The sequence below is a fragment of the Anoplopoma fimbria genome, chromosome 10 (assembly GCF_027596085.1).
Source record: "Anoplopoma fimbria isolate UVic2021 breed Golden Eagle Sablefish chromosome 10, Afim_UVic_2022, whole genome shotgun sequence".
NCBI lineage: Eukaryota > Metazoa > Chordata > Actinopteri > Perciformes > Anoplopomatidae > Anoplopoma > Anoplopoma fimbria.
In genome coordinates this window covers 6,209,403-6,225,486 of record NC_072458.1, presented here as the reverse complement: position 1 = coordinate 6,225,486, position 16,084 = coordinate 6,209,403, and the positions used below count along the sequence as shown (strand labels likewise).

General features: G+C 38.5%; 1 protein-coding gene across 2 annotated transcripts; it reads right to left on the bottom strand.

Moving 5' to 3' along the window:
* Positions 1 to 337: 337 nt before the first annotated feature.
* On the bottom strand, positions 338 to 16,084 carry ncaldb (neurocalcin delta b). 2 transcript variants are annotated; one of them, XM_054605720.1, is made up of 4 exons: positions 15,903 to 16,084; positions 4,942 to 5,375; positions 2,813 to 2,918; positions 338 to 2,460 (listed from the first exon to the last, which is right to left on the bottom strand). In XM_054605720.1, the coding sequence occupies exons 2-4, from the start codon at positions 5,317 to 5,319 to the stop codon at positions 2,366 to 2,368; spliced, it is 579 nt and encodes a 192-aa protein (XP_054461695.1). In that variant the 5' UTR covers positions 5,320 to 5,375; positions 15,903 to 16,084; the 3' UTR covers positions 338 to 2,365. The 2 variants fall into 2 exon arrangements, with proteins under 2 accessions (XP_054461695.1, XP_054461696.1); XM_054605721.1 differs by having other exon boundaries at positions 4,942 to 5,372.

The following is a 16,084-nucleotide window of genomic DNA, read 5'->3' as shown; positions in this document are numbered from 1 at the left end:
TCAGCTGTGATGGCAGTTACTCTGGTACTCTGCTAAGCTAGGCTAAATTACTTACTTTTGAGCCAAATTTGTTACGTTTTTGCTACCATCTCATTGGCTATGTGGGTTATCAAACTAAATAGAAATAATTAATCGAATTGGTTATTTTTCAATTAGAAAAAGTGTATTTAGCTTTAGCAGGGCTTAGGGAGTGCTTATCTCTCCAGCTAGCTTTAGTGTTAGCTCTCTTGCTTTAGCAGTCTAGTCCGTGGCAGAGCTGGGGTTTGGTTTAGTAATGAAAGTATGTCTTTATTACATTGTACATCATGTCTAAATACATATGAGAAAGACAATAAGCCATTTTCCAATTTTGTATTTATTTGAACAACAAAATGGAAATTCTACACAAAACACATAATGCAATACAAAATCTACAAAATGATACAGCGACAAAGTTTTTGTTCGACAGGTAACAACTGTACAGTAGAAATGGATACAATACTGTATTTTTTTCTTCTTTTATTTAATCATCTATATTTGGCACTTGACCACAAGATGCTATTGAAGTGAAATGTGGGATTGACGCACCTGATCACCTTCTTGAAATGAGCAGAGAATTTATCACAACTTTTGTTTACCCCAAAGTCATCAGTCATCTGCCTGAGAAGACTACTGCACCTCATGGTGTTTTCAGACCAGCAGGTACAGGTAGGTGAACATAAAGCAGAATGGAAGCAGTAAAGAGCTATCACTAAATCCTACAAAAACACAGTGAGGTTTGGTGGATACTGCTGTTACTCGCTACCAACGTCAGCGTTCTGTTAGTGGTGTGTTACTGTGTCTAAGTCAAAAAATATATTTTATCTCCATTGTCACAGTAGTGCTCAAATTGTCTACAATTATATTCGTATTTCAATTTTTGTGCAGCTTCAAGAGATGTCACATTTGCACAAAATGTGCACATAAAACTGAATGACTGCCAATTTTAACTGCCTTTCTGGGAAATATGAAGTCAGCAGAGGGGCTGCTTGGGATCAAACTGAGATCTGTTACTGTTTTCTCTTTCAAAAGGGAAATAAGAAACTACATAGACTAACTGTAGCTGTGGGTATTCAAAGCTGAATGCATAGCGATATGTGTGGTCCTCTCCTTTTTATCATCTCTAGCATAAATATGAGTGAATATACTGTACAACTTTCTTTCATATCATATTTGTCAAGTTAAAGAAAATAAAATATTTATCTTCACATTCCAATAATTAATACGTCAAAATTTTAAAAGTGAATTTCTTCCATCGCAGAAAATCGCTACAATGTGATCGGAAAGTAAAAGAATATATAAGTGACGTACTATAAATCCATATAACATCTAACTTTTTTTTGCTTATACACTTGTTGAGCCATAGTTGAGGAGAGAATCACAGTTCGGTTTATATGCATATGTCAAGTTCATGTATTCATCTGTAGAGTGAAGGTATGTGTTTATGTGTTTATGTGAATAAAAAGTCACTTTGAAAAGAACAGATGGTTCGTATCTGCAGTCATAATATTCCCCTTAATTTAGAAATCCGAGTCAGGTTTAATTTTATGTAACATTCCCCCAAAATATATTAAAAAAAAAAAAAAGCTTTTATCCTTTCTAAAATTCTTCTATGGTTAAAAACTAAACTTCCCGGATCTCCCGTCTTCATTAGCGATACTGTAAGCTGTGAACACTTGTCGTCCCATACTCACATACTTAATTTCATTCAGTGTTAACATGGAGTTAGGTTGCAATCCTCTGTGAGAATCTGTCCGTCATCACTCAACAACCAGAGTCAGTTAAAAGGGAACAAAATGAGCATGATTGCCGTTAAATAAGAAATTACGCTTTCAAAAAACAAAAACAAATAGACAAAAAAACAGCAAACTTGGATTCGGCTCAAAGTACCTCAGAAATCAGTTGGATCGTCCTCGCTGGCCGTCTTCTCAGACAGAGATAACACATTAGATTCAGTGTTTAACAAGTCTTTGATGGGATTTTAGTCCATTGAGTTATATTTGTACCGTGTATCTTTGTTGTCTGCATCTTCTGACCAGGCATAGAGGCACATGTAGTATGTGCATGTGGGCGCTGAAGGATTATATATGTAGCAGGCTTTGGTATTTGCAGTATGTACAGGTGCATGTTGACTAGGTGTGTGTGTGTGTGTGTGTGTGTGTGTGTGTGTGTGTGTGTGTGTGTGTGTGTGTGTGTGTGTGTGTGTGTGTGTGTGTGTGTGTGCATGCATGCATGTGCCTCTATAGCTCAAGTGATCAAATGTCAACAATCTCAGGTGGGTCAGCTGGGAAAGATTTTGAAAATGTGTTAGATTAATAAAACTGCTATGGTAAAAAAGTCCAGTTTCCTACTGCCCAGCACCACTGGGATCACACTGAAGCAGCCGGACGATGGAGGGATCGTTCTTCGCTCCCTCAACAAACTCCTCAAGGGACAGTTTACCTAAGAAAGAGAAAGTGAGACAGAGAGACACAGATTATCAGTTAATTCATTATGAAAACAAGGTGACAATTTATTATTAAAGTTATTTAATCAGGTTTTTAGATTATATTTATAGCAATATAGCATTTTTTTCAGTTAATTCATTTTTATTTAAAAGGCTTCAACTTGGACTGCTAGAATGCGTTTATAGAATTTGACAAGTGTTTTAAAGTGGTGACAGATTTTCCACTTAAAGTTAGGCTATATTCCAAGAAATCAGCCCATAATCTCCTGTGTGTAGTAGGATTAATAATGAGTTCAGTAGGCAGCAAAACACTATAGGAGATTTGGAGGCAGTCTGAGGAAGGCTTACCGTCTCGATTCGTGTCCATCTGTCTGAATATCTTGTCTGTGCGTTTCTCAGGTGTGGACTCATCCTCAGGCATCTTCATCACGGAGGAAACCATCTTGTAAATAGCCTGAATACAGAGGGAACAGAGAGGAAGATATCATAAACACAATAAAGAAGCCTAATGTTTGTGACTGTTAAAATGGTTGTTTTGGTGAGTTAAATCATCCTAAATAATCTGCTTTCATTAAAGCTTGAATATGTAAAGGTGGGTGCAATGCATTTAAAATAGTATATAAATCAGTCAAAAACATCCAGCGATAAATACAACCATAAAGAGATGCAGTCAGATCAGTTATTCCAGCCAGAAGCAAAACTGCAAGGCTGCGTCAGCTGAATTGTTGAAAAGTGCAGTGAAATATATAAACAACCCATCAATCAACGTATCTCCTCTAGGCGGAAGAGAGATAAAGGATTACTTTCATTTATGTTTATCTCTTGGGCCTGAAACAAACAGGAAGTATTCATGTCTAAAAGATGAACGTGTGGGTTTTTAAATAGACGATAAATCAAGAAAAGTTGCTTCACTGTTTAAGGTTTCTGAGAACTTTAAAGGCTGAAACTGATAGTATTTATTAATACTCCATTACACATTAACCTTAGTACTTATCAAGTATTCCTCATAATGATGAGAAGAGTTTGTATGTCAAAACAGCAATGCACCAGAGGAGCTGTGTACATAAGTTAAGTATTCATTTTTTTGTTGATCAATTAAAGTCTGACATCAGCTACAAAACCTAAAGTTTGTTATTACATGTTATAATAAGACAAATTGGTAATCTAATGTTTGGTTTTTGTAGTAGATAAAGGAATAGTTAATTATGATGAATAACATTTATGTTCATCTAACAATTTACCAAATAATAATAATAAATAGAAATGCCTGAGTATGTTTTTTTGTCCTTACACAGAGACAATTTTGATTATCTTAAGGCCATGATATTGATATTTTGGTGCTAAGAAAAGAAGGTCGCAGAAACTTCAATTCGACAATCAGCAAATAATTTGCAGTAGGGGTTATTATTGCACAAAAGCTGAACATTTCTATTCATTTTAATAATTTTAAGTAATAATTTCAGGCAAAAAAAACATGTTACAGTTTCTTGAATATTATGATTCTGTAGTTTTTCTGTGATGTGTATGCTGTAACTGGATCTGTATCTTTGGGATTCAGACTGTTGGTCAGAACCACCAAGAAATTTGACAACATCACCTTGGATCATGGGTTAATGTGTTGGGCATATTTTACAACTTTTCATAAACGTTGGAAGAGGGGGTGCTGAAGGAGCTGCAGCAACTCCTTTAATCTTAAAACATCAGTGAATATAACTTAATAAATAGATGAATGAATAATGAAAATAATCATGAGATGTTGCCAAAGTATCAAAGCCTCCCTACACATAAACAAACATGCTCACTATACACAGACACAGTATAAATAAAGGACACTGATTGGAGAATTGGATTACACATTCTTTGGCGCTCTGCTCTATTCAGCACCGCGATGTGTAATGTAACCACATGTGTGAGGGATGGCTGGTTTGTGTGTGTGTCTGAACCATTTATCCAATAAGAGGAGGAGCCTGTGTGAGACTATTTGTTGTAAAGCAACACTGGAGCTGCTGAGAAAACAATCTGGGGGGACGGCTCTTCCTAAAACAGCACAGCTGCTGGATGCAGCACTGAGTCAATATGATGATCAGAGGAGGACAACACCCATCTAGAAATACACCACAGTCAAGTCTTATTTAGAGATGTCTGAGGGCCAGAGAAGAACTGCTGGTTTCTAAAATTACATAGCGGCTGGCTTTCCCGCTGTGGGCAGTCCAATGGTGCAGAACGCAGAAGCAGACGGATATGTGATGTAGCAGGAGCTGTGTGGGTGGCTGAGCAAAATGCTGCTTCAATGCAGAAAAACTTTTAGGACCAATGAACATGGTGTTACCATGACGGCGTGCAATGGTCAATGGAAGACTGAGGGCTACATGAAGCTAAGCACAAGTTGAGAGAACAAAGGATGGAGGGAAATAAAGATAGCAGGAACCAAAACAGAACAAAACAAATACCACTCTAGACCACAACAGTAAACCCACCGTTACAATCTCCAGCATCTCTGCCTTGCTAATGTATCCATTCCCATCCAGATCGTACATACTGAACGCCCACTTCAGCTTCTGGTCCAGCCGACCGCGAGAGGTCACACTCAGGGCGATGATGAACTCCCTGAAGTCTATAGTCCCATCTCCGTTGGCGTCAAAAGTGCGGAAGACATGCTCTGCGAATTTGGAGGCGTCTCCGTAAGGGAAGAAGTTGGCGTAGATCTTCTTGAACTCCTCCATGGAAAGCGCGCCGCTGGGGCAGTCCCGCAAGAAGCCCTTGTACCACTCCATGATCTCATGCTCGGTGAAGTCCGTGTTCTCCATCAGGTCCTGCATGACGTCAGGACGGAGCTTGCTGTTTTGTTTGCCCATGGTCGCTGTTTCTGTTCAGGCTGTGGGTGACGGGAAGGCAGCGGCGATTTAAACTGCTGACAGTGAAGAAGAAAGAGAAAGGGAGACGGAGAGCGATAAATGATGTTAGAAATAATCTGAAATGACCTTGAGCTTTTTTGTTACAAGAGGTATACAACAGTAGTATAAACACCCAATACAAAATAAATTAAAAGACTTGTAAGACACTGTAACATTGACATATTATCTCTTCTATTCAATATTAACTCTCCTTGCTGCTCTGTTTTTGGTGTCTACCAGTTCCTGATGGAAATATCTGCCTCTTCCGCTGCTAAAAACTAGGTTGTATATATCATCTACCAACTAAATTACTTACAAGATGAGATGCTGCAAAATCATTTCCTTTGGGAAACCCTATAAGGAGTTAGGGGATGTCAAAGTGGCGCCTATTACTGGACTAAAAAGGGTAAATGTAAATGATGGCACCCACAGTATTTAACACAAACTGTGGATTATACATTTTTTTGTTTTTGGGGTTTTCTTTGCATCATCTCTTTTTATTAGCTTCACTGTCACTTATCAAACTTGTAGTTTTTTCTTTCATTAAGTCTTTTTTAAGGCGAGAATGACAGTTGGGGTCTTATCTCAACTGCACTTATCTTTTGTTGCTGTTTCATTAAAAAATGCAAATAAACTTTAACACAAAAGCCTCACATGACTAGATGATAGAAAATCAGGTAGATTAAGTTCTAGTGTAGCACATTCACTGGTGTGAGCGTGCATCTCTGCAGATGCACGTTCCATTTCCTGCAGAAACTAAGATACTAATGCATCAACAAACACATACACATCCTCTGTATTAATAGACGAGATAGTTAATCAACTTAGTTTGGGTTTTTATTTAGCTTTTGAAATGTAACCTGCAGGAAAAGATGTAGATATATGTAGTTAACCTCAAGGACAGTTTGACTTGTTATATGCTTTACAAGTGCATCATGAATATGCACGATTGCCACACAGCTGATACAATTTGGTGGCCTGTCTGATAAAAATCGCACTCCTCTGAATTAGTCGTTGCAGAAACTGAACAGAGAGCCTGAACACTCGAGAAGTGACGCAGCCCTGCAGCTAATGTGCTTAGCACTTTCACCGGTCAGACTGCTAGATGAGCTCTCCAGGCTAAAGAGGAGGGAAGCTGTTCTAAGCTTAGTCGAGGATAATGACAGATAACATCAGCAATGTCAGGTCAGGCCAAAGCAAATTACTTTACAGGTAGTTTGTTCCAGGAAGGGAAATAAAGATCGATCACCTCTGTGTTTCCGGTCGACGTTTGTGGCATCTCATACATTGTTAAAAGACCCCATAACTAAAATATAAGAGGGATAATTCATAAAATGTAAAGAAACAAATGACATTGTAAGAACTTACTAACTTATCCTACCCTAAGCCATGATGCCATTCAATTTTGCAGTCTAACTAATGTGACTGTATGCTGCTTTAGCGACAAACTCGACAGGAAATAGAGGATCTTGGAAGCACAAATTGCTTTAGGTATAAAGGCAGTAGTTTGGTTAACTGCTAATTCAAGTTCTGTCTTCTTTTCCAGTTGTTTCACACTTGTGTGTTCCATAAACAGCCTGCTTTAATCTTTTAATTAACTCAGAGTAAACAATGGGCTCTAGCAATGTGGCAGCCACCTCTAATGAGTTCCTTTCAATGCCGGCGTGAATGCTGGAGCAGCGTGAAAAGAAGATTAACACCTGTTTACATACTCATCACTCCTGGAACTAGAGACATCAGCAGCTACACAGCAGGGGGTTTAATGTGAACGGTGGATACACAAACTGGAAGTGTGTCTGACTTTAAATTAGAAAGAAGCAAACTGTCTAAACCTGAGCGGGGGAACATGGGGACTGTTTACAATATAACATTAAACCCAAAGGTATCAGCTAAATCAGTAACTATTTTGATCCTTCTTTTAATCGTTTAATCGCACTAAAAATCTGATGGTTCCAGTTTCCCAAATGTGAGAATTTCCTGCTTTTCTTTATCTTTCATTATAGTAAACAAGATATTTAATGACATTTGTCAATGTTTTCTCATGTTTTATTGACCAAACGATTAACATAAATAATTCACAGGTTAAATCTATAATGAAAATAATCTTTAGCTGCAGCCCGAATAAATCTACAATTGTAATGTTCCCAACATCTGCATTTGAAGGCCTACAAACGAACCCATGGTGCACCGACACAAGTGTTTTCAATAATTCGACCTGATTAGATCTCTTCTCAGGTGGGTGCGCACAGGATTAACTAGTTTCCATTGTCAAAGTGTCCCAGTAAGAGTCCAGTGACTCAGCATGCACAATACAGTAGCTCTAAAGCACCTAAATGGACTGCTATTTCAACCAGAGCAGAAGTCAGGAAATATGTCTTTACCTGGGGAGAAGCCTGTGTATTATCCATAACAGAATCATCATCATTTGAAAAGTTTTCCTGTTTTTGTCAGAGTGTAAAACTTAAACAAGCCAGCACAAACTTTTCAGCTGATTTAGCAACTGAATCACTTGTACGATTAGATCTGCCGATATGACCCTGATAGAAGCTTTTATGTAGCAGCAAGAACCGTGAAAATACAGTTTGAAACCAGGTTACTTTAAGATTACCGTATTTTCCGCACTATAGGGCGCACTGGATTATAAGGCGCACTGTCAATGAATGGTCTATTTTCGATCGTTTTTCATATATAAGGCGCACCGGACTATAAGGCGCATTAAGCGAAACAAAACAGTCAGTCAGTCAAACTTCCTCCACTTCCGTACCATTGATTCATTAATGTTGAATTCTCTCGCAGCTGCTCTATTCCCATGTTCTACTGCGTGACTGATAGCCTTGAGTTTGAAGTCCGCGTCGTAAGCGTGTCTCTTGACAGGAGCCATGTTGGGGTCCTTATACACACACACTGTAATATTATGGTGAAGCACAGTATGTATTACTCCGCGACGCTCCTGACTACGGTAGCCGTAATGCTGCAAGCGGTGCGGCTTTGTAGTTTACCAAAGTCGTACTAAAACATGTTGACAGAGCGCCGTGTACCACACAAAATCGCTTCGAGGTCAGTAAGCACAACCAGAATTAATCCATATATAAGGCGCTACGGATTATAAGGCGCACTGTCGTTTTCTGAGAAAATTAAAGGCTTTTAAGTGCGGAAAATACGGTACACAAAGAAAGTTACATTTGTCTTCTCCTGTATTCAACTTCAACCTTATTGTCCCAGAGGAGAAATTTGTTTTTGACACAGATTTGAAGATAATCTATACAAAACACAATACACAAACATTGTTAATAAACAAATACTAAACTATATAAATAAAAAAAAAAAAAAATATATATATATATATATATATTCTTCTCTGATTTATGCATTTAGACTTTGAATCAGAGAATATATATATATTCTTTGAATCAGAGAATATATATATATTCTCTGATTCAAAGTCTAAATGCATAAAAACGCAGTGATTTAAAACCAGTTCAGTCAGTTTACCCTACACACACACACACACACACACACACACACACACACACACACACACACACACACACACACACACACACACACACACACACACACACACACACACACACACACACACACACACACACACACACACACACACACACACACACACACACACACACACACACACACACATGCAGTGATTGGGACCGCCACATACTCTGCAATTTGCATTTTAATTTGTTTAATGGATTGTGGAGCATTTCCATGATTATTGAGGCTGCGTTGTCATGATAACTGATCATCCATTCACTCTTGTTTTTATCAGTAAGTTGTCCGAAAAACATACATAATACCTTACATGCTGTCTTTGATTCACAATAGCGTTTGATTACACTTTCTGTGCAGACTGACAGCTTGTTTAATTGTTTGCTTTTAGCTGCAGCTCTAATCATACAGACTTCTTTCACTATTCATACAAACAGAAATGTTTCTCTCCGCATTATTCTACATGAGGGAGGGAAGGTTGATTAGTGTTGCTCTTACTGGCTTTACAATAATGTAATATAATTGACCAATTGTCACTATTTTCTGACATTTAATGGAAAAATGATTAATGATAATGATAACAATTAGTTGCAGCTCTATTGTGTGCAATGCACTGGTCTTAATCCCACACTGTGTGCTCTGTCATTACTACAAGGACAGTATCTCACTTGTTAAAAAATGTTATGCTAGTTTTTCAGACCACACAGCTGGGTGTAGTTTCTATGTGGGTTTTTCATTTCCCTCCCAAAAGTCCACAGACATACATGTAGCGCTCCATGTGTACAGTAAAAAAAAGAAAGGGAAGAAATGTAAGTTGTTGTGTGCCAACAATACACTCCATCGCTCTTTATCTCGCCTGGTGGAAGGTTTCTGTATCTAAAATGATAAAAAAAAAAAATGTTGTGATGAGAGCTCAGACCTCCACTGAACATCCCTTCAACTAGTCATCCCTAAGAACTCAGCTATATCTGGCTCTCAGAGATCACTGCCTACAATTAACCGTTAAGACTCTTACCTGCTGCTGGCAGACCTTTGATGGCATAGTTACATAAGAGAGGCTTTGACAAGTGGACAGGTCACGTGGTCGAGCCAAGTCTCTACCTCTAGCATCTCATGAGGTAAAGGACAACGACACTTGTTTAACCTCGTGAGTGCGTCTGAGAGGAGAACAGGCCTGAGATGAGGTAGGTGGCATAATCCAGCAGAAGACAGGCTGCCACTTTCAGTTTCCAATAACACCGACAGGACAAACATGTTGTTCAGTGTTGGAGACGTTTAGCAGAGGACAAGATCCACCTGCTGGACTTTGAGACAGATTTACCATGCAACGATGCTGCATCATATTCAGCAACACATCAAGAAAACCTTATGCTTTCATTTCCATGAAATAGTATTAAGATAAGATAAAATAGAATAATCCTTTATTAGTCCCGCAGCAGGGAAATTTACAGGATTACAGCAGCATAGAGATAGCGCAAAGAAGAGACATAGTAAAACAAATATTGTAAATAAGTAACAAAAGTAAAAGTAAAAAAATCCACAATAACTAAAAAATAAAAAAATGAGGGCGTGCTGATCTTTTTCTTGATAAATTGCTTTTGGTTTTAGCATGAGAGAGAATAGTAAAACTGCACCAAGATGACATATTCAAAGGTCAAAGATCTAAATAGTTGCAGATTCATTTTAATCAACTCATTGTTCAGCTTTCATATTTTTTTAATTTGAATGGTTTGAAAGACAAAAGCAGTAAAGCAATCTGTCAGGGATAAGTTGCATTTGATTTGTCTTTTTCAATATTGGTGCACCTCTCTGAGCCTCGATACCAATACAGAACTTGTTCGACACCTTAGTTTGACGAATATAAACATGCTTCAACCCTTTTATCAATTAAAAACAAATGCAAAATTGCTCAAGGAATCAGTGTTTGCCTAAATAGAATATATTACTTGGAAATGTTTCCTGACTTAACTTCAACTGTTGGTCTACAGAACAGGTAATATGAATGTGAATAAGTCAAGTGAGAATATATGATGATTTTATTAAGAAGTTAATAGATTGATCAAGAAAATAATCATCAGATAACTAGATTATGGAAATAATAATAAGTTGTGAGTAAACAACCTACAAAATGTGAATCTGTTGACCATCACTTGCAGCCAAAGCTTTTGTAATGCATCAGCTGAACGTTTGACTCCTTCATTTGCTGCTTGAGTCAAAGGCCCTAGACACGACATTCATCCTAGAACATCTCGTAGCCTCCTTACGTTACATAAGAAGTCTCCATTTATATCCTTCAGGTAAATCTTAACCCAACTAACCCACAGATAATCCCAGAACACAGAGACAGCTGAAAAAAAGCCAGAGGGAGGCCAAGAGAGAGCCAGAGTTACTGAAAGAGACCCGATGACAGATATTGAGTTTATGAATGATACATTCATAATGCAACGTGATCCGTCTGTGATCAGGCTACAGTGCTGAGCCCAGTCATTCTCCACCAAACAGGCAAGCAATTATCGGACCTGCAAGATCTGCAATCTGATATTCACCCAAAGGTCAAAATTTAATAATTAATTTTCATCTCAGCTGTTATAATTTATTTAAAAACTGAGAACAAATTGGAACAAACCTGAGAGGAAGCAGCTCCGGTCAGACTCAAATTTGATTTCCTTTTTTAGGATACACCCCACACAGACACATGATTTTGAGGACTGGAATAGCACAACAACTCTCTTTCTTCTCCACTATTTAAGCGAGTAATCCCTTTTGCATCATCGGTTTTTTTGAAAGAGCTCAGCGTTGAGTGTTTGATTAACAGAGTTCAACAACTGGTTTGCAGAAGCATTAAAAGAAACCATTAAAAACTCACACTTCCTTTAGCACTTTTTGGTGAAAGAAATTACTTAATCAACAACTAAAATAAAACATCTTTAGGTGGTCTTTTAGTTGATGCACAAAAAGGTGACAAATATATGTTAGTATTTTCCTTATGTAAAATCCATGAATGTCCTCCAAAGCTTGAGTGTGTACATTAAATCAAATTGTTGGTAGGTGGAGAACTTGTCAATGCAGTTAGATAGCTGTTTAAACACAAAAACTATGTTGGCTGTTGTCATAACTGTGACTCTAAATGCTATGCCAGAGATTAAACATGAGTGTGATTAAAGCATTTGTATGTATAGTGCAGGATGACAAAAACTGACATGGTTGCAAACCTTCTACGAACACTACTGAGATCCTACAGCACATCAAAAACTCAACTCGAGACCACTCTTTTAACCTCAAACTTAAATTTCGCAGCACGAGAGCAACTAAGGACTCCACCTTCAGTATGTTGAGCACATGACTGTCATGTCTTGGCAGTTACTATTCAAACCAACTGAAACTAGCCTCTAGTGTTGGCCACATAAAACTTGGATAGTAAAAAAACAGTACAATAAAAAAGAAAAGGGTTCAAATGTGAAAGTTATTACTCTCCGAAGTGTGGCACATGTGAACTACGAGGTGACATGCTTGTTGGTTTCCTACTTGTGCCATTTCGGCTCAAATTTTATGCAATCTAAAAATAATGCCTTGTGGCGCTCCTCAACATCTCTGCACAACCACACACATCCATCTCTTTAACCGTCCTCTTGCTGCTGCCCATTTGCAATCCCATGTCTGATCAGCAGCACATTTAAAACCACCATCAAGCGCAGCTCTGCATAGCTTTGGGAGCAACCCGCGCTCACGTTTCAAGTATCGTGACGAGCTCTGTTCAGTGCAGCGTGCTGTAGGGCTCCTTGAATATCTGCAAGCAACTCTATCTCCTGTGTTATTTAGTGTAAGGTCATGGCTGGCCTACTGTTGGTCCGATATGTACCAGAGTCTGTCTGAAGAAACTAACATCTTCAGCAGAGCAGAACAGCTGCAACTAAGACAAAAAGTATTAGCAAAACGATTACAAACAGAGATACATGTAAAAGACTGCCACAACTAAAAGTGAAAGTAAGATTTTGTTCGTTCTTGTGACATATACATCATCTGGGTTTAGAGCTGAAACATTTTGTGGATTAATGATTGACCCAAATTAACTATTTTGAGGTTTGGTCATTTGTCAATCAACTTTTGGGACTGATGGTAAGACAAAAGCAATTTGAACACAATCTGAAACCTATTTAAGGTCTTTAATAAAAAAATAACATAACACAGACAGTTTCACAACAATCTGAGGCTGAAGATCAAATCGGGCTTAAAACAAAAACATTCATAGCAACAGCTTAAAAACTGTCACACTTTACTCTTACACTTCCTTAATATTTGTGTTTATCATAATTCTTCATTACTGCCACTATCTGTCGTTTCAATGGACATCAGTGGAATGTGATTATTGGTAAATTCTCCAACACAACTGTCAATACGACTCAAATATTGGTACAATTGACTGGGTTTTGTTTTCCTGGATATTTAATTATTTATTCTACAGCAGTCTTCAAATGTGAATACGGGAATTACAACATGTTTGGAAAACTGTTTATTTGCTTGATAATTCATAAAGCATGTCTTCACTTCTCTAAATTCCATTCATCCTTTGACAAACCCAAGGCAGCAACTTCATCATAATGCAGCACACATGAGCTGCCATTGTCAGCCGGAGAGCTTCGTGCGTCAAGACGCTGCAGAAAACCACATTCATGACAGAGAAACCATTATGAGGGAGCGAAAGAGAACAAGATTAAAAAAAAATAAAAAATAAAAATGTGCCAGTGACAAAAGCTGCTAGAAGGCAGGCAGAGCTGCAACAGACTCAGGATTGGATAAACACACACACACACACACACACACACACACACACACAACACACACACACACACACACACACACACACACACACACACACACACACACACACACACACACACACACACACACACACAAACTCACTCACAGCAAATTGTCACTGATTGCACAAGCAGAGTGCTGTTTACTTTGCACTGAATATCTAAATGTGCCTCTCTCTGAAACAGCCTGTTGTACACACAAAGGCTACAGAGATGGAAACGTCAATCTGTCCAATGACTAAACAACCCCCACCCTTCTCTGCAAGTGATATCTGCTGCACAGCATGTGGGAAATGTTGCTTTCTATCCAAACATTATCTGTGTGAAAGGCCAAAATCTATGTCTTTATCTCAGCATTTAAAGCTCTTTCTTGCTTCGTCCTCCTTCAGTTTAATCCTCCACTCATCCTTGCTTACTCCCAATCACTTTCCCCGTCTGCTTCCTCTAAAAAAAGGTCGAACTCAATTCAAAAGTGCAGCAACTTCTGCACAGACGAGCATAACTACAGAGGATGCTGCCAGTGTGGTCAGACCGGCCCCAAAACAAACCCACGCATACAAAAATAGAACATCTGTTCAAATTTAGCATATGTTTGGAAGAGTTCACCATCTTGAAATGTTTGGAGGGACGCTTTTGACACCAAGGGGGCTATTATCTCGACTCCACCCTCGTGTCAGCACCTCTGCAGGTCATTAAACTATCTTGCAGTGTTGTGTTGGCTGCATGAGGTTATGAGAAGAGCTGGACAGGAGTATTTCACTTTTGCTTTAGTTAAAATTTCCTAAAAAATACATTAAGCACGTTGAAGTCACAGTTCTTCTTTTCACTTCATCGTCCACTCGGACCGCAAGAGGAAATTCAGCCATGACAGGTTCTTGTTTACATCCCACATCAAAACCAAACTGGTGGCATTCACTTACTACAAGCCACCAAAAAAAAAGTAAATTTGCACAGGGCCTCTTGATTCTACAAGCCACTTTCAGAGGCAGCAATCTTGTCTTCAGTCCTCAGTCGTACTTTAGCTGCTTGACGATCTAATGAAAACCTGAACCCGATATGATCCACTGATAAATCAATTCAATGTAGGGTTGCAACTTATGACTATTTTCATTATTCATTCATTTGTCATTTTGGTTTATATATTTAGTCTATATACTGTAAAATAAAATTCTCACATTTAAAAACACATGACATCTTTACTTGGTATATGCCTTTAAGAATTTGCCTACAAGCTAAATGATTGATTGGTTGATTAATTGCTTTAGCACTAATTGTTTTATTTTGAATGTGTCTTTGGATTAGGGACTGTTATAGATAAAACTAGCAGTTTGATGACTCTCCTTGGGCCCAGGACTAAAAAAATAATGGAATAAATGATTTTATCCTATAGTTAAAAACATTTCTGAAACGTAAAGCTTCTCAATTTAAACACCTCACCTTGAGTTCAGCAACATTATTGCTTGATATATTACTTTAATAGATACACAGATCGTCAAACTCAGTCAACTATTTGATAAGTTCAGCATTGATGCAATGCCAGACTTCTTTGACGGCCTATCAAGGCCTTTGTTTCAAGATTGTTATGAACTATTTCATAACACGCAATTCCCTGAAGCTCTCACTATTGTAAGCTCATGAAAACGAACACTGTTACTGTACACTGAGTATATAATGAGAGGACATCTATCAGAGGCGTCCATTCACAGTGAATCAAACATTTAAACTCACTTCTCAAGGTGAACCACCACTTCATCGTTTGACCAAGTGTCCAGTAATGCTTCCTCCTCTCTCCTACTTTAATCCACTGACTGATGTGTGTTTGCTGAAATGAGATACCCATCCTCACTCCTCAGCCTTGTGTGGGTGCAAGAGGACTCCTTTTTCACTTCCTGCACTCACATATTCTACAATTAAACATGAAGTATATACAAGGACAGCAGGCACCTCTACTGGCTCCTCTGAGGGGTTCATTTAGGACAGAAGAAGCATCCTCATCCGATTAGAAATATAGGTAAAGCTTTATCCGCTTCTAGCATCTTGAAATGCAACTTTTATTTCTGTTACATTACACAGACGTAAGAGCTGTAAACCAGCAGCTTCAACCTGAGAACTCACCTCCACTGAGCTGCAAGCAAAATAAATAAAACCAGAAAAAGTAACAGGAAGAGGACAGACTGCGAGGGAGGGGAGGACACAGCAACAGCGACAACTTACCTCGCGTTTAAGTTCCTGTGAAGGGCCTGTTAAAAGTCTCTACTTGTCCATTACCTCGTCACCGGGCCGAACGGTAAGAAGTTAGAGGGACGAGGCGGGAAACAGGAGCTGTGTCTTGTCCGGGCTGCTCTCAGACCAGACTCCACCGGGCTGGTTCTGCTGCTCAGACTCCGCTTCGACCA